This window comes from Sparus aurata, chromosome 17 (assembly GCF_900880675.1).
Source record: "Sparus aurata chromosome 17, fSpaAur1.1, whole genome shotgun sequence".
NCBI lineage: Eukaryota > Metazoa > Chordata > Actinopteri > Spariformes > Sparidae > Sparus > Sparus aurata.
In genome coordinates this window covers 14,042,528-14,060,629 of record NC_044203.1, presented here as the reverse complement: position 1 = coordinate 14,060,629, position 18,102 = coordinate 14,042,528, and the positions used below count along the sequence as shown (strand labels likewise).

Genomic DNA, 18,102 nt, shown 5'->3' with positions numbered 1-18,102 from the left:
TCCTACAATTAAGTTGCCAAACTACAATGTGTGCAGTTGCACATTGAAATGTGAGATGTTACCCTTTGTATTATGAGCAATGATTTAAAGGTCTGAACATCAAACATTAGACAGAAATATTTTCATGAATGCATCAAGAGGAGTCCTGGGTGACCTTTCAACTCACAAAGATGAAGCACCAGAGCTAAAACGACTGTCTGGCTCCTTCAATCTTGTTGACTGACATCTTCAGCGACACTGTCATCTCGTCCTCTGAGTGATGGCTGCAGAGCTGCGTGGCAGCAGCACACGAACCAGCCATTACTTTGATCATTTTGGTGTTTGTGTGCTTTTCTGCTGTATGTGTGTTTACAGTGTATGTTTCTCAGGCAGTGTGATGATAAGCCATCACCATCTCACTGCTCTGCTACTTGTTTGCCTGTCTGCATCATGAAAACACCTGTATTATTTTGTATTATTGCTGCACTGCCTGGGAAATGATCAGTTCTGCACCTTCACGCACACATATGTGCTCAATCACTGATATAAACATACAAATGCACACACACACACACACACTCATACACAACCGTGGCCCAGCGAGGGATGGACACCTAACCCCTCACCCTGAAACCTGGCACCTTGGGCTGACTGAAATAACAGGTGCGACAATGTTACGGTGCCAGAAATCCTACCCTGGCGCTGATATAAATATAAATATTGTCATCTCTCTCTGATGGCCAGCCCAGCGCTGTGTTGGCTGTCTCACCCTGTTTTCCTGTGTCAAGGTTGGGCAGGAGTACAGATTCCCAGTACTGGCCTGTGCTCAAGTCTGGAGGTTTCCAGATGTTGGAGCTATTTTATAATCAGAATTAACTGTTTTGATTCCAGTTCTGCTTCTAATACAATAACATTTGAAAGAATTTATGAAACAGTCTGCATTTTATCATGCAAACAGAGTGAATACAGTTATTGTCAACAAGTGTTGACACGGCAGCTTCTATAAACAGTCTATTGATTACTCTGCCAATAGATCGGAGAGGACATTTTACACAACATTTTATATCAACCGTGTTCCCAAAAGTTTATTAAACTATAAAAATAAATGTACCATTTAATAATAATGATTATTATAAAGTCGAACCGTATTATAGGAAATGTATAAAAGTAGAGTTCCTGAAAATCTGAACTTTGGTTTTTTTCCACTGTCATTTAAAGGGTTATTCCACCAGTTTCTCCCAGTGTTTCCAGGTCTTGGGGAGTACTAATGCATATGTGATAAAAAGAGTATAAAGGCTTTTTTTGGCCCCAGAGGAAGCTGCATGTAGCTGCAAGGGTTGCCACTTAATGGCTAAGTTGCATTATGGGTAATGTAAGCTGCAGGTTTTAAAAAAGCAGTCCACTGGTCATTATGGCAGCGTGAAAAGAAATAATCAAAATCAATACAGCAGAACCCCAGGCATCACCCTTTTTTATTCCACACGTTCTTCTTCTTTTTCAAAACCTGATGCCTGCATTATCCATAATGCAATTCAGTCGATGAGTGACATCAAAGTACGCAATTTATGACATTACATGCAGCTTCCACTGGAGCAACAAAAAACTTTATCCTATTTTTTTCACATACGCGTTTTCTCTGATGCTCCAATAGAAGTCCATATCCTCATAGACGTGGTCCACTGGCCATGCCCTGCACTGTCTGATCTGATTTGATTTGATCTGTCTGGACCAAAGTGCGTCCTTCCTGTAGCCTCCATCCTCTTACAGCCTAGAATAAGCTACACAGCATTGGAATTCTAATGAGCTGCTGTGTCTTTATGCTGACTAGTCAAGGCTACATTTTGTCTAGCAGTGCTGTGTGTTTTGTTTGTTTTGACTACGACATTGTGAAGCCAGACAGTATGTTATATGGTACATCCTGATTGGTCGATAAGGACGCGCTCAGTAGTGTCATCCCCGCGAATCTGCGACGTGACTGACTGGTCATATTTGGTCATTCAGCATATATTTACAGTATATTTGCCAACGTCACCACAGATTGTGTTCATATTAGATTATTGGGGATTCTTTTTAATATTTTGTGTTAATAGATTAGTTTAAGTTAACTACTTTTGGTCGTTTTTTGCTCATGTTTTTACAGATTAAAGGGTAACTCCACCAAATGTATACATGATTCTGTATTTACAGGACTTCACCTCTGTAAGTAGTAGTCTAAAGCCTGTTGTGCCAGTCCCTTAAAAAGCTGCACACAATCTGATACATTTCCACCAGTGATGTCACTCATTGACTAAGTTGCATTATGGGAAATGTAGGCATCAGGTTTTGAAAAGGAGGAAGAATGTGTGGAATTGTTAAAGTTGATATCTCTTGCTCTGCTGTATTGATTTTGACTACTTGTTTTCAAACTGTCCATGATGACCAATGGACTGCTTTTCAAAACCTGGTGCCTACATTTTCCACAATGACAGTTGAAATTGTGAAATTACATGCAGCTTCCTCTAGGGCCACAGATGGTTTTAGACTAGTTTTTTTTTCACATGAAGCAGTGCTCCCCAAGACCTGTAAACACAATTTGTAATGTGTAAAATCGGTGGGGTTCCCCTTAAAGTGTGTTCAAAGACATGATATGACTGGAAAATGGTTGAATTTTGTCAATTAATGTTTGTGCATTTCCAGTTGCCGCTGCTGCTGGACAGTGTTCACTGGTCCTCTGGTGTCGCCTGGCTCTCTGCCCTGTGGCTCCACTGACCCCCTGCACTCCTCACAGGAAACCGCCGGGTCCCTGAGAGCCTCTGGCACCTGCCAACCTGCCATTCTTCCTGCCCTGAAATAGACCCTTACTGGCACTTATCTGATCTCTGTGTATGAGTGTGTGTGTGCATGTGTTTTCTTATCTTGGTGAGTTGGTATAGAGCCATGCTGACTGTGGTGCATTCCCTGACTTCCTGTGGAGCTCTAGACAGCTGCATATCGATCAGTACACTGATGCATCACTTTAGAGGCCATATGCAGTACACACACACACCACACACAAGCACACACACACACACGCACACACACACAAACACACACACATTGAAACACACTCAAATAAATGAAACAACATTTGCGCATACATATAGAAGATCTGTGATATGTGCATCTCTCTCTCTCTCTGCCATTAGCCAGGTTGTAATTTCAGACAGGCTTCCATTATCAGCTGGAGTCTGCGGCTGCAGCACTGACATCCGGGCGGATCATAAAACAGCAGGGCTGACTTCAGTCAAATTGACTGAATGGACTGAGCAGAGGATGAATGAGAGCGGACGGGGGCGGTGGGATAATGGTTTGGGGATGAATGTTCACAAGAGAGTGGAAACACTCTGGACAGGTATTCACACACCCAGCACCGACACACACGCACACACACACACACACACACACACACACACACACACACACACACACACACACACACACACACACACACACACACACACACTCGTAGCTGACTGAGAGACCACTATGTATGCAAATTCCGATGAGCCACCCTGTTCTCCAGGTGCTGCACTTTAGAGAGTGATATTTGGAGACAGGTTGCAGGCTGGCTGACCTCGCTGAGTGTACTGTACACAGCAAGAAGGAGAGTCAGCGTGTCTGGAATGCCTGCCTGGGAAGAGTCCCACCGACCTTTTTGAATTCCTTCCCCACTTTTAAATAGACCAGAGAGGTGTGGACTTTTAAACTTAGTTGTGTCTATTGCAGTCTTGGATGCAGGGCACTGTCTCCTTGTTGATGACCTTTTACGTTTGCGGTACAGTCATGAAGACGTTTGGTTCCACAAAGCCACCCATTTAAGGAAAAGTACCCTACTATGTCTGAAATAGCTAATACAAGTGCACTTTAATAAAGGGTGTGTGCAGAATATTTAACATGAGCGATTCATTCGTATGTAATTGTGACACAACCTGCTTCTAAAGAAGATCTTACACAGATGTTGTTATGCTTCGTGGCGTTGTTTCCTCAGATATGCTGAGGGCTGTGGAGGATGTGTGGATAGATTTATGCTCCCAGTAGCCGTAGATCAGACCACAGGACAGGAAGTGTCTCAGCCTCCCTCCGTTTTGGCACGTTTCCCCTCCTCTTCCTGCTCATCCCTCGGTCTTTATATCATCCTCGTGTTTTTGTTTTGCTCATGCCTGTTTGTCTCGCTGTCTGAACGCCCTCATCTCTCACTCTCACTCACTAATTATAACATTAATCTCATGTCTGACCTTCCTGTTTCCTTCGTACACAGATTGTATTTATACTGACGTGTTGGTACGACATTTCTTTGTGTGTTGAATTATTCTAATTACATGCCAACAAGTGTGCAGTAGTTTATGACACTGTCTGTATTTGCACAGTATTATGATCCCACACTTTATACGGCCCCTCAGAAAGGTGCCAGTCCCTGTTGGTGTGATGTGAGTGTGAGTTGAACAAGACCATTTCTCAAACAAGGGCTGAATCTTTGAAAGACTTTTTAATGGCAATAGTGCAAAGCCAGAGCACATTGTCCTTTAATCAGAAGTAGAAGGACATCTTGCCTCAGTCTTGAATGGAATCCTTGCAATAAGCGTTAGTTTATAGTTGTCTTTTTTTTTTTTTTTTTTTTTTTTTACACATGATTGGTATTCAGGGAATCCAGAAGTAACAGAAAGGAATCAAGTTACAATATTTTAATGTTATGATACTTTAAATACATTACTGATTACATTTTATAACAGGTAATTAGTAACTGTATAGGATACATTTTTAAAGTAACCCTCTCAACATTGCTTATAAGTCCTTTTAAGACATTTTGAAGTGGTGATATGACTTAATAAGTGTAAAAAACAGCATAATAAACACAAACAGGTTTATGTTGATCGTATTTACAATTATCAGTGTTATCAACGATGACAACATGTTGTGCTCTTCCAGATGGAGGAGCTGAGAACAGAATAGTAACTCTTAACAAGTGCAGTATAAAGAATTCATTAACCTTAATAAAGCATTGTTAGAGATAAAGTTCAAGTGTTTTAAAGCACTTTGAGCAGTCAGCAGACTGGAAAAGTTCTATAGAGATGCAAGACCATTTACCATAACTCTAACTCTGCTAAATGAATTATAAGGTATGTGAGTACAAATCATAACAAAGCAACAGAAAGCTCAGTTGAAGGCTTAACAATGAAACAACAGGCAAGTTGGCTTAACTCAATAAATGTGTTTGTAGCGTTATCATAAACAATTAAAATAAACTCATATTTATTAGAGATCTGAAGCAGTCTATAAACCATTAACAAGGTTCTTTAAAGTACTTAAACATGTTTTATAATCTTAAATAATCTTGTTTATGATGCTGAACATGAACATTTAGTCTTATTAACTCATAATAATGTTAATGATCCTTTCACAAGGACGTGCCAATTCATTTAATATAAGGCATTATTTTTGGGTTTTCTGGCTTGGCCTCACATTAAACCAAATGTCCCAGCAGGCTTTTCTCTCTGACAAGATGTTGACTCGGTGTCAGACTTGGAAGCTGCCACAGACTCGGCTCACTCGGTGTCAGGAGAAAGGTGTTTCAGGGCTTCAATCACACAGAACCTGTTATTTTGCTGTTGAACGGACACAGTAAAATGAAAACCTTTTTTGACAACAGGCCATGTTAATATAACTGTCAGCTGCCTGTTCCAGTGCTGGACTGTAACTTCTGTGTCTTATTAAAAGCCCTCTGTCAATACTACTGAATAAGGACATGTGTGTCGAGCCAGTTCTTCAGTGTGTTTACGGAGTGTGACAGACACAGAGCAGATCTCTGTGCAGGGTTTCTACCACTGATGGAAGTTACTACACTTCATGTGGAACCATAAATTATAGCTTAGTGTTGTGTAAAACGCATGTGTCCCAATATCATGATTGCATCACTGATGGATATTATCTGACTTTGTGCAGGAGGTCATAAGCCAAATCATACCTGCTGCGTGGCGGTATTATTCCGCCCCCCCGTGGACAGCCGGAGCAACTACACTAATGTGTCGCCATTATCTGCTGCCGAAGACGAACTCTGGTTTCCAGGGGGACAGATTTTAGAGTGACACCGCACGACTGTCAAGGTTGGTGCTTAGCTTCTTTGTTGCTACATGGTTTGTTTTTATCGTCGTGGCGTATTTAAATAGTATTATTAATGTGTGCGCACGTATGGACATTAGAAAGGGACACGTGAACGTTGTCTGACGTTTAGTGTCCAAATAAAAAGACGGAATGGTTTGCTGAAAAACAAAATCATTCACAACTTTGGTGTGTTAGTTGTACTTTTCGAAAGGCAATTTATGAATGATTTGTTGCAGGGGTTTTAACTAGAAAATGGATGTACATGTGCCCACCCTCTTTCGACCTAAAGTAATATGTGTGAATTCCTCCCTGTTAAGTCAATAATAAATATTCTCTGCCCTGTTTCTCCTCGTCCACGCTGCTGCAGGATGGTCCTGTGTGCAGTGAGGCGGCAGCTCCTGAGCAGCAGCAGCAGCAGCAGCGGTGGAGCCTGGGCCAGGTGAGGCAGTCTATCCAGCATTGTTCATCACCATGCTGCTGACAGTAAATAAAGTCATAAATAAAGCAACATCAAGCCTGCAGAGCCGGATCTACATTATGTGTTCACAAATCATAAACAGAGACAGCTCTGACTACTTAAAAAACATTTCTGAGTTGCTGAGGATTGTCAAACAGTGATCTATGAAACGCAATCACTTCTCTGGCTGTGACTCATGATGATGAATCAGAAACCAAGATGGTAGATTTTATGTTTGGTTTGCTTGTGTGGCTCTGTGTCACACCTCCCTCAGCCTGATTTACAGAGAGGAAGAGGGAGTGTATAAAAGCATTCATTCTCCTGTTTGTGTGTGCAAGCATCACCTTTCAGTCCTGAGCAAAACATTAGTCATTTCTTTTACACACATGCCTGTTCATTTAGATTTTAATATATTTATAATTCATCTTTAAGGAAACATCTAATCATGTAAAGAACAACAGAGTGTAAAGAAAAGCTGTCAAATTCAACTTACATTGACTGGTAATACATGATTTCTGTATATATACCAGTGCTGTCATGATACTTTGTTACAATAACTTGAACAATGTCAATATTCAACACCATTTTTAATACCAAAGGGGAAAAATTTACATCAGGCACACAAAATAAAAAAAAAAAATATGTGAAAGAATTCTTTCAAGGTTGTAACATGACAAGGAAATGCAATTTTTCTTGGCTAGAAGCAGAGAACAACAAAAAGACTGACGTGTCAGCTCGCTGAAAATGCTTGAAAAGTGTTTGAATGTGACTGTTTAGGTGCAGGAACCCTGATGGTGACTGACTGTGACGTGATTATAATAAACTGTCTGAATGTTCCTCCGAGGCTGCTGCACAGACACAGTAGTGGCTGTGTGCACACCAACGTCCACGACTTCAACCAGGACGAGATCAGAGAGAAGCTGCAGGCCTTTCCTGGAGGCTCCGTCGATCTGCTCAAACAGGAGTCTGGTGTGGCTGTGCTCACCGTCAACAACCCCTCCCGCATGAACGCCTTCTCCGGTAAGGTGACATTTAACACTGTTTACCCTCCTGACGGGATTAGTGCAGACTTTTTGGCATGAAACTCATTTGCCTAGAATCCCGTCCTTCCTTCCAGGCAGTATGATGGTGGATCTGGAGGAGAGGGTGAGCCAGCTGGAGAGCTGGACGGACGGTAAAGGCCTCATTGTTCAGGGCGCTGCGGGAACGTTCTGCTCTGGATCAGACCTCAACGCTGTCAGGGCGATATCCAACCCACAGGTAGGAAGGCAGATTTATTTACAGAATCTTTTTCGCTGTAGCTGTCTGAATGCCATAAATCCTTCTAACCCTGCACTCCACCTTTTGTCTACGCTTGTCTTTGTCGCTTGTGTTGCCTGAATATCTTTGAATAATTAGATTATAGATATAGATGTACCATGAACCGGATGATTGAGAACCGTCATCATCTTTAAACGATTCTAAATTCTTGTAGGACGGGATGAAGATGTGTATGTTCATGCAGAACGCTCTGACAAGACTGCTCAGGTAAGGGCTCTCATTTTCCTCTGTACCACTCCGGTAAGTATCGATGCGGACTGAAAGTTTGAGCGTGGCTGTTCTGTGAGGTGCACTACAGTATGCTGACAGGACGGTTCTCTCAGTGCAGGCTGCCTCTGATCTCTGTTGCTCTGGTGGAGGGGAGAGCGCTGGGAGGTGGTGCAGAACTCACCACTGCCTGTGATTTCAGGTAATGTTTCTATATCCAGGTGAATGAAAGAAAACACGTCTTTCACCTTTCATCCAGACGTGTGTTGATAATCTAACTTTTGGCCGTCACCTCTGCGTCGTAGGTTGATGGCGTCCGACAGCGTGATCCAGTTTGTACACAAACACATGGGTCTGGTCCCAGGCTGGGGCGGCGCAGCGCGGCTCGTCCGCACCGTGGGAAGCCAGAACGCCCTGAAGCTGCTGGGCGGTGCTCGGAAAGTGGACGCCGAGCTCGGCCTGCAGATTGGACTGGCAGATGCAGTCCTGGAGGTCCCCCGGGCAGAGGAGGGTGCAGGGACGCAGTTACAGCAGGCCGAAGACTGGCTCAGTCGCTACACAAAAGGACCTGCCCCGGTGATCCGGGCTGTGAAGAAGGTGGTGTTGTCAGGGAGAGAGCTCCCCCTGTCAGAGGCTCTGAGGACTGAGAAGGATGTGTTTGGGACGGTGTGGGGCGGTCCGGCTAACCTGCACGCTCTGGCCAGCAAGTCCAAACACAGATGAGTGTCTGTGTTCAGAACTGCTGAGATCAGCCGAGACACTTTTGGAAAGCTCTGTCCTTGGCTCTTGATCAACATCAATAAACCGACTTCTTTGGTGTTCTGAAGACGTACTTTTTATTATCGTTGTTGGTTATCACTAGAGCCCGAACTGTATATTGGTATCAATATTGACTTCTCACATATAATTTGGTATCAGCAGATATGTTTTTTGACATTGACGCTGTCCGGTCAAAACCCACTTGTCTCCAAAACGTCTCATGAGCTAAGAAAAGCAGCCATGTTTGTTTTCAGCTTCGCGGCAATGCATTTTTTCGGATGATTCAGTGACTTTGTAAATGATTTCTTTGGCTTTAGAAATAGGAGGATTGTCTCATAAAGGAGCCCTCCATCCTTCAGTTTCATCAAAAAATCCCAAAACACCAAATTTGGAGATGTGTGGACAGTGAAGAAATGATGGAACACAGAAAAATGTGCTTAGGGTAATTTATTATGATTAAATTCCCAGTGAATGATCGTTTTGGATGATAAAACATACATATCCTGCCTCTATTACTTATCTTTGTTTTACTCCCTGATGGTATGGACAAGTATAACGAAAAAAGACAACACAGTATAAGGTTTAGTGGTCGGTTTAAAGATTTGTAACATCAGAAGGGCAGACCGACAAAAAAGAAGTTTAAAAACGGGTAGATGAAATCAGATCAAACAAACGTGTGTGGCAATCGAGACCCTACACACTCAAACTTCATCACTTTTAGGGCCTAATTTATATAAAAGTGAGGTTTAGAAGGACCTGCAGGTTTTCTGTGGGTGCTGAGATACAGATATATAAACAGTGACGCTGATAATGTGCGAACACAACTCTGCAGGACAAGATGGAATGAGGGTGGTGTTTTTTCTGGGATGCAAACTGAATTCACACTATAAATAAAAATGGGGGGTTGTAGTTCAGTGACTGGAGCCTCCTGTTTATAACAGAACATTTAGTAGCTGTGGTGCGGTGTCAGGTGACCTGAGAAATTACCCTTTTTCATTAGTGCTCCTTAGACTGATATTGAAGGCTTACGTTAAAGCGTTATCCTCCTTATTAAAGCACATGTGATAAGACAAGGAATATAACGTATGGTAGGATTTAATAGGTTTTTTAAGTCCGAATGAAAACAAGCACCTTAAGGACTACACTCTCCATCTTCTAAATCTCTTCTGTCCCCGTCGGTGAAGCAAACGAACACCGTCTTTCCTCCAGCTCCCCCTGGAAATGGGATTATGGTAATGATCACATCATGCCAGGCTGATCCTAACTGGAGCAGACGCATCGCAGCGGCATACAGATCAGATACTGATGAGGTACTGTATGACCAGCAGCATCTGCCAGCAGGATTGAGAGTGACGCAGCTGCACTTCTGCCTCTGTTTTGTAGGTTAGTTGAGCAGCTCCTTCAGAAGCGCTCGTTATTTGGCCTTCATCCAGTGGCGGTTCTAAACCAGTTTTAATAGGGGGGCCAGGTTGGGGCCGGCTTTTTTGTAAGGGGGCACATACAACCCGGGAAAAAGGATAAATCCCTCATTCAGACAAAACAGTGTTTACAATTTCAGCAATTTTGATTGGGTAGTAAACTGCCGAGACACTTTATTCCTGCCTTTCCCTTCAGTACAAAATCATTGCAAGAAATCTGTCATAGTATTAGTAATGCAGACTCCCTGTCAGGGGGGCCACCGGGGGGTCCAGACTCAGAATTACGGGGGCACTAGAACCGCCCCTGCCTTCATCATCTCCGATCCCTCTATTTCTGTCCTATCTGGACTTTCTTAGCTGTAGGTAGGAGCGTTGTTTGGCTGCTCCTCAGCACTCTGTGCAGTGTCTCTCATCACTGCATGTGGAGCTGAAGCACAGGGCCAGAGGTAACAGTCGAGGTGCACATGCTGATTTCTTTTGTAAGGCTTGGCACCAATTTGTAGGTCAATTTTTCATTGCACATTCAAAATTAGTCCACACAGCAAATGAGGTGTAGCAAGCACAAGCGCGAACGGCCTGAAACGGCGAGTACAGGACAGGTCCCCGGAGGACGCCAGGCCGTTATCTCTGGTTCCCCTTCCAGAGGTCACGTTTCCTGGCCAGACACCCAGCTGGAGTGCTGATAGCCGCCACGGACAGAATACCAAACAGCTACAAGGTGAGTGAGGGAAAGACAAGAGTCGACCTCGCTATGATATATGGAGAGGAGGAGGAAGTACTCAGGCGCTTAACTGGAGCACATTCACTGATATGACACAGCAGAAACACTGTTACATGTAAAAGTCCTGCGCTGAAAATGCCATCTCAGTAAAAGTCTATTAGTATAATTAGGAAAATGGTATTTAAGTGTTAAATGTACCTAATGCAGAAACATCTCCCGTGGCTCTTCATGTTTTCTGTGTAAAAACCTTCATTTGAGTTACTAAAGCTGGCAGAGAAATGCAGAGAAGAGTACAGTCTCTCCCCCTGACATGTAGTGGAGCGAAAGTATTGGTTGTAATGAAAAGAAACGACTCAAGCACAGGTACCTTGAGTAAATTTACTTAGTTACATTCCACCACTGGATATACAGTACATAAAGACTCTTTTACAGTGAATGAAAAAGAGGAAGCTGTGAGGACATCATGGATTAGGAATTGCTCTGTCTTGCCCATGTGTCACCTGCTTAGTCTTATGTTTGATGCTTTGTTATGAAAAAAACATATTGAATGCTTCAGTCCATTGTCCAGTGAAAAGAATGTGATTTCCCCCCTTAGAAAAATCTCTTCAGATGGTGGTGTGGCGAAAAAAAAAGGGGTCAAATCTTACTTACAATGGGCCCATTCATACTCCTGCTTATGTAACACCAGATATACTTTAAGACAAAAAAAACTTGCTTTGCTATTGCACAGCAAAATGTGAGGCCACTAAAATAACGATTAGAGACAAAGAGCACAAAAAGATTATCCTTGTAGGATGATGAAATGACACAATTTATTCTTAAATTACAAACCAAGTAACAAAAAAAGTTGCCAAGCAAAAACTGTTACACAAACTTTATTCTTCAGGATGGAAAGTCTAAGACTGAGCCGATGATGTAAGCATGTCAGAAATATAAAAAAAAAGGACAGAACTTGAAATCTCTGCAGGATGGCCGATAGCAATGGCATGTTTCTTGTTCTGTTACCGCCTCAGACATCGTACAGAGGAGGATTTACAACCATAAGAAACGCAAAAACAAACACAAATTAAAAACATGTACTCAAAATCAACCGAGAAATATCACTTCATCAACTTCCTGCCGACCAGTAGTGTGTAGATAACTCTCTCTTCGAACATGCACAAATCACAAAAACTTTAGAGACACCAATCGAGAATACTTTAGTCGGGGACGATAAGAATACCAATGAAGCTGCTCAGGCCTCAACAGCTTTAAAAAGGAAAACACTGATACTTCACATTAAAATGCCAATTATTTTAAGCTTGGAGACGTTAAAATAAATTTGATATGTACTTTTATTACACACATTCATTTGTTGTATAGATTTTCGAATTTCAGCAAGCAGCTTAAAAGGAAATCAAAACTCTTAGGCACGTAGCCAGATAATCCTGCGGCCTCCTGAGTTACATTACTATGCTGAAGCACATCAAGTGCGGAATTTAAATACCCACACGGGCTTAAAAGAGTCAGTAAGTACTTCCGCTTCATTTCTTTATCCAAACAACCTGAAGAAGTTCAAACCACAATTTGCTCTGAAATAACACACTTCCAAAAATTTAACATTTACATTTGAGAATTTTGAAGGAAAGGCTTCATAAGCAGTTAAATCTGAAGGAAGGAAATCATTAAGGTGGGGTGGAGGTTGGGAACAAGTTATCAAGGATTCTTCTATCAAGAGTAGTCAGGTGACTTGAGCTCTAACAAGCCCATTTCTGCGTGCTATGTTAGCTGAGAGAGTTAAAAGTGTAGATGATTAGAATGCAGCCGTTCATGATAATGATAAAAAGACACAGTTCCATTTCCTGGACTAAAATCCACATTTATGCGTTCTCTTTCCAGCGGCAAAGATCTGGCTGAGCCTCCCACAGACCCTCCGGGTCTTAGATCACACGTTTCAACATAAGAACACCTAGGATAGGGAGAAGCAGGGTGGTGAGCCACTTTTACCTCTTAAACCTCCACTTTACTGGAATTTAAAAAGAACAGAATCCTGCAATCGAATGGCAGAATGTGAGCAGACTGACAGCAGCTCAACACCACAATCTGTCAACGTCTGACATCTCACATGATGTGCTGGAGAGACAATTCTGAGATTTAATTCGCTCACAACAACATGCTGTATCCATCCGGCTGTTTACCAAGCTGTACCTCCTGTCTCAGTGCTAGAACATAAAACCCCACATTGCCTCTATTGACAGGCTGAGACAGACAAAACAAAACCGCACAGATACATCCAGATCATTGTGAGCCCAACAGAGGCACCAAATTTGATTGCTAAGATTGAGTTGTTTACCTAAAAACATGGAGTATGTTGCACTTGATTTCGCTTGTATCAAGCAGTCCGCCCACATCCGTGACCGAGTGAACGGCAGCATACAGTGAGGAATAAATTAATTAAATGGAACATAGCCATTTGGTGATGATGGGCTCGATGATGACTTCACACTTCAGTCACTGTACACTGGCCATCGGGCATTCTGGACCTTCCACTACTACTAGATGAGGAAGAGGGAGAGGCGGACTCTGCCCCAGGAGGGGCTCTGTCCTCTGGATTCAGTCTTTGCCTCCGTGGCCTCCCCTCCCAAGGCTCCACGCGCTCTCCATCTCCCCCCTCTTCTTCTTCGTCCTCCTCTTCCTCGTCGTCGCTCCAGTCTCCAGAGCCAGACTCGTCCACAGAGGTGTGAGGATCGGAGGACCTGGAGGGCGAGGCCTCCTCTTCCTCGTCTTCTTCCTCTCCTTCCCCCACCTCGGCTCGCTCCTGAGGCGGTGTGGGTCTTAGGCTGATCTGCAGCTGCGAGAGAGCATCCTCCAGAGTGGGGCTGCTGCTGCTGCTGCCAGGCTGTCCACCGAGGGATGTGGGAGGTCTGGCAGGGGCTGGAGGGGCTGTGACAGTAGACGGGATACCTGTGACCTGTTGCTGCACTCCTGCTACTGTGGTGTCAGCCCCATCAGCAGAGTTTTCTCGACCTGCTGCCCCAATGGCCCCAGTAACCCCCTCAGAGTCCAAACGCAGTCCCGCCACTCCCTTCTTCGGGATATCCAAAATGTCTCTCTTCATCTTGCGTCTACGGCCGTGCTCATTGCGCCTGTACTGCACCATGTTCTCCAAGTCGGCTACGTACAAAAAACCAGCTATCAGCATTTCGGCTGTTTTCTTGCCCTTGGAAAAAGCGTCCTCCAGCTCGCGGCTGGTTCGCTCATCATATTGCCACCAACCATTACGGCCCTCATAATACCAGGCGTGGTCACTTGTTGCTCCGGCCCGACCTCCCGCCGACGCCTTCAGCTCCTCCGGAGAGAGAAGCGTGGGCCTTTCCAGAAAGTCGTCCGGCACTTCCTGTCTGCAAAGAGCACAGCGCTTGCTCTGCCAGGAGGCTCCCTTCACACACAGGAAACAAAAGACGTGATGGCATGGCAGTTGGACTGGGTGGACGCAGCTCTGCAGACAGATGGCACACTCCGGTACAGACAGGGCTGGGGATGAGTTGCTGGAGCCAGAGCATGATGATTCTGCACTGTTCCCACTTCCACCACCACTGTTGCTGCCTTTCTTACTGGATGGAAGAGAGCTAACAGAGTGGTCTACCTCCCCACAACTAGCCATCCTTAGGAAGTACTGAGGAAAGGGGACAATCATAATACAGATTATAGTAAGCATGTTAGGGATTTTTTTTTTTTTCATTTTGAAAAGGAGAAATTACTATTCAAGATACTGATTATTTTGACTGGTGAGGTATATCATTTGCAATAAAAAACACTTTATTTGCTGTTGGTGTCACGATCATATTTAGCACTCAAATGCAATTCCTCGAAGCCAAACTAACAATTACAAATATCAAATGATACATTAATCTTTATGCCACCTGTGACCTGGAACAAGGCTGACATCCATGATATATAATACTTACTGGAAATAGCCTTAATGCTGATGTATCATGAGGAGAGCTGATGGACCTTCAAACTTGCCACTGCCAAAAGGAAAAGAGAAGTCGGTGAGAACGCATTTGTTTTCAGACTGTCCTGAAATTATGTACAATTTTGACACAATATCAACATTTTCCTTCTTTATCCATTATTTGACAACCTTGCTTTATGTAACAAACAGGTTGCACGTAAACCATGATGTTAAAACGGATTAGCTACAAGTTAGCGTTAATTCACTTAACATTGACTGAAATGAAACCTTAAGGGTTTACATAAGTCTGTGGAACAAAGGGCTGCTCTGTTAACTGTCTGACTACAAGTAGTGAACTGTGTCAGCCACAGTTGCAAGTTTGCGTTCCCCCAGCTGGCCTTATGACAGAGCTGTGATGAGCACAGCTAACGTTACTCGACTCAAATCAACAGCTAACGATCTAATATTCACATTCACTGGTGACAGTCTACAAGCAAACTAGTTTAGCTAACGCCAGATACATAGCAAAGCAGCGAAAAAAGGAAAGCAGTTTGATGTTTCCGTTACGCGTACAGCTAGAAGTCAAACAGTAACGTTACAAAGGGATCTCTCGACTGGCAAAGCGACCATAACAATAAGACCTGTTGTGGCTAACGCTGGCTAGGCTGATGGCAGCTCACTGGCTCCAGCAAATAGACGGAGATCATCTGACGGCGCTAGCTTATTTTAGCATGGCGACATAAACAGCTAGGAGGAGCATTTTCTCGCGACGGAGACGAGGCAACGTCAGCTTACGTACCGTACCGTTGTATTTTGCGGTGTTGGTCAGGTGTACTGTTATAACTCGTATAACGACGCTGATTTACCGACTTCCACTGTTAACTGGCTTTGTTTTCCTCCCCAAAAAGAGGCTGAAATAAAGACGACGACGTAACAGTACGCGCTGACGCAATTTGACGTAACATCGCACGACTGCCTCCATATCCTCCACGCATGTCAGTTAGCAGTCTTCCTGTTCGCTCGTGGCTAGAGGACGTTGGTGTCACAGAGGAGAGGGGCTCTTCAGGTACTTTTGTTTTCATTTAAGTAATAAAAGAAGTCACAGAAACAAAATGTTCTCCCGCGCCGTCAGACCTACCGTCAGCCTCGCTCGGAGCCTGTCCACCTCTACCCAGAACAACGCCAAGGTGGCCGTGCTGGGAGCGTCAGGCGGCATAGGCCAGCCGCTCTCTCTGCTCCTGAAGAATAGCCCCCTGGTGAGTCAACTCTCCCTGTACGATATCGCTCACACCCCCGGAGTGGCTGCGGACCTCAGCCACATCGAGACGAGGGCCCAGGTAACCGGCCATATGGGTCCCGACCAGCTGGATGCTGCTCTGAAGGGCTGCGACGTCGTGGTGATCCCCGCCGGTGTGCCAAGAAAACCAGGCATGACTCGTGATGACCTTTTCAACACCAACGCCACCATTGTAGCCACCTTGGCCGATGCCTGCGCCCGCAACTGCCCCGAGGCCGTGATCTGCATCATTGCCAACCCTGTCAACTCCACCGTCCCTATTACTTCAGAGGTCATGAAGAAGCATGGAGTGTACAACCCCAACAGAGTGTTTGGTGTCACAACGCTGGACATTGTCAGAGCAAACGCCTTCGTTGCAGAGCTTAAAGGCCTTGACCCAGCTCGTGTCAACGTCCCAGTCATTGGAGGTCACGCAGGCAAGACCATCATTCCCCTCATTTCCCAGTGCACACCAAAGGTGGAGTTCCCTGCCGACCAGCTGTCTGCTCTGACTGGCAGGATCCAGGAGGCTGGCACAGAGGTGGTGAAGGCCAAGGCTGGAGCTGGATCTGCTACCCTCTCCATGGCCTACGCTGGGGCCCGCTTCACCTTCTCCGTCCTGGACGCCATGAATGGAAAGGAAGGTGTGGTGGAGTGCGCCTATGTCAGGTCCGAGGAGACAGAGTGCAAGTACTTCTCCACACCTATCCTCCTGGGGAAGGGCGGCATAGAGAAGAACCTCGGGCTGGGCAAGCTGACTGCCTTTGAGGAGAAGCTGGTGGCTGACGCCATGGATGAGCTTAAGGCTTCCATCAAGAAGGGCGAGGATTTTGCGGCAAAAATGAAGTGAACTGGGGGCACTGAATTAGTTGAAAAGAAACCGCTGTGATTGATCTTTTGTTGCGTCTTAACTTAAAAAGCATCTGGGTGAATCTGAACATCTGTCACAGTGTTTCCTCTTACATTTCTGTTAAAGCAGTAGGGTCGTCTGATCCCAAAATCACGGTTTTTCCTGTGCTTCATTTCCCCTACTTTTTTAAACATGGCTTTACCCTTGCACTTATGATTTGTGTACATACTGTACTGTGACTTGACTATATTTTGCAAATGTCAAACTGAAACAATATCTCATATATTTTCATGTACAGTCTTCAGTAGTGGAAATCTCTCTGCTGAATGAACGAGGGGAAATACTGTCATCTTACCTGTTGATGAAAATAGATGTTACTGATGAGCAAAAGTACCTACTCCACCAATAAACAAGTTTAGCTTTAAGAAAACGATTCTTTATTTCTCTGTTTTATGATACAAAAACAATTTGGCTTGAAGGTGTACACCTGAAACGGACTAAATGTGAATGACGGATGTGGACACTTTTTCATGACACTAAGCAGATTGATTCTAAAATTTCAAAATGATACACCATCTCACAATACAATTCTGGTTCATAGAAAGGTAACAAATGGTGGTTAAAATGAATCGAACACTTGTGTCACATCAGTTAGAAATGTAAATCTTGCTGTGAAGTTGTGGCTACATGATAGATTTCATAGTTTGTAATAAAAAAAAAAGGGCCGGCTGTCTGCAAAAAGCATAGTCGTGAGTAGTAAGGACTGCAGTAGCTTGATTACCCTGAAAAACATGTTTGAGTGAGGAACAAGTTATTGTAGGTGTAATAAGATGGTTGCCACAGAGTATTTTGTGGCTTTATGACCTCTCACAGTTGGCTTACAAATGTTAAGGTATTACATAATGTGATGCCCTACTACTTCACCCCAATGGGCTCACAGCAACCTTTGACTCAACATTTGATAGCTGCACACTGTACTTGTTTTCTGTCGACCCCGAGGTGGTTTATAGCGTGTCGATTGCCCAAGATGGGGAGTAACATGATAAACAGATAACAGACGCAGA

General features: G+C 44.1%; 3 protein-coding genes across 9 annotated transcripts; 2 read left to right on the top strand and 1 right to left on the bottom strand.

Annotated features, from left to right (window-relative positions):
* The first annotated feature begins 6,012 nt into the window (after positions 1-6,012).
* On the top strand, positions 6,013-8,906 carry echdc1 (enoyl CoA hydratase domain containing 1). 4 transcript variants are annotated; one of them, XM_030392614.1, is made up of 7 exons: positions 6,013-6,098; positions 6,464-6,535; positions 7,398-7,573; positions 7,671-7,813; positions 8,028-8,080; positions 8,202-8,282; positions 8,386-8,906. In XM_030392614.1, the coding sequence occupies exons 2-7, from the start codon at positions 6,465-6,467 to the stop codon at positions 8,801-8,803; spliced, it is 942 nt and encodes a 313-aa protein (XP_030248474.1). In that variant the 5' UTR covers positions 6,013-6,098; position 6,464; the 3' UTR covers positions 8,804-8,906. The 4 variants fall into 4 exon arrangements, with proteins under 4 accessions (XP_030248474.1, XP_030248477.1, XP_030248475.1 ...); XM_030392617.1 differs by having other exon boundaries at positions 6,051-6,098; positions 7,410-7,573; XM_030392615.1 differs by lacking the exon at positions 6,013-6,098 and adding an exon at positions 6,112-6,282.
* A 2,853-nt stretch (positions 8,907-11,759) lies between these two features.
* Positions 11,760-15,866, bottom strand: LOC115566946 (E3 ubiquitin-protein ligase rnf146-like). 4 transcript variants are annotated; one of them, XM_030393029.1, is made up of 3 exons: positions 15,717-15,866; positions 14,926-14,985; positions 11,760-14,633 (listed from the first exon to the last, which is right to left on the bottom strand). In XM_030393029.1, the coding sequence occupies exon 3, from the start codon at positions 14,619-14,621 to the stop codon at positions 13,458-13,460; it is 1,164 nt and encodes a 387-aa protein (XP_030248889.1). In that variant the 5' UTR covers positions 14,622-14,633; positions 14,926-14,985; positions 15,717-15,866; the 3' UTR covers positions 11,760-13,457. The 4 variants fall into 4 exon arrangements, with proteins under 4 accessions (XP_030248889.1, XP_030248888.1, XP_030248891.1 ...); XM_030393028.1 differs by having other exon boundaries at positions 15,712-15,864; XM_030393031.1 differs by lacking the exon at positions 14,926-14,985 and having other exon boundaries at positions 15,717-15,833.
* Positions 15,867-15,895: 29 nt separating this feature from the next.
* mdh2 (malate dehydrogenase 2, NAD (mitochondrial)) lies at positions 15,896-17,468 on the top strand. The gene has a single exon (XM_030393032.1). The coding sequence runs from the start codon at positions 16,025-16,027 to the stop codon at positions 17,036-17,038; it is 1,014 nt and encodes a 337-aa protein (XP_030248892.1). The 5' UTR covers positions 15,896-16,024; the 3' UTR covers positions 17,039-17,468.
* The last annotated feature ends 634 nt before the right edge of the window (positions 17,469-18,102 follow it).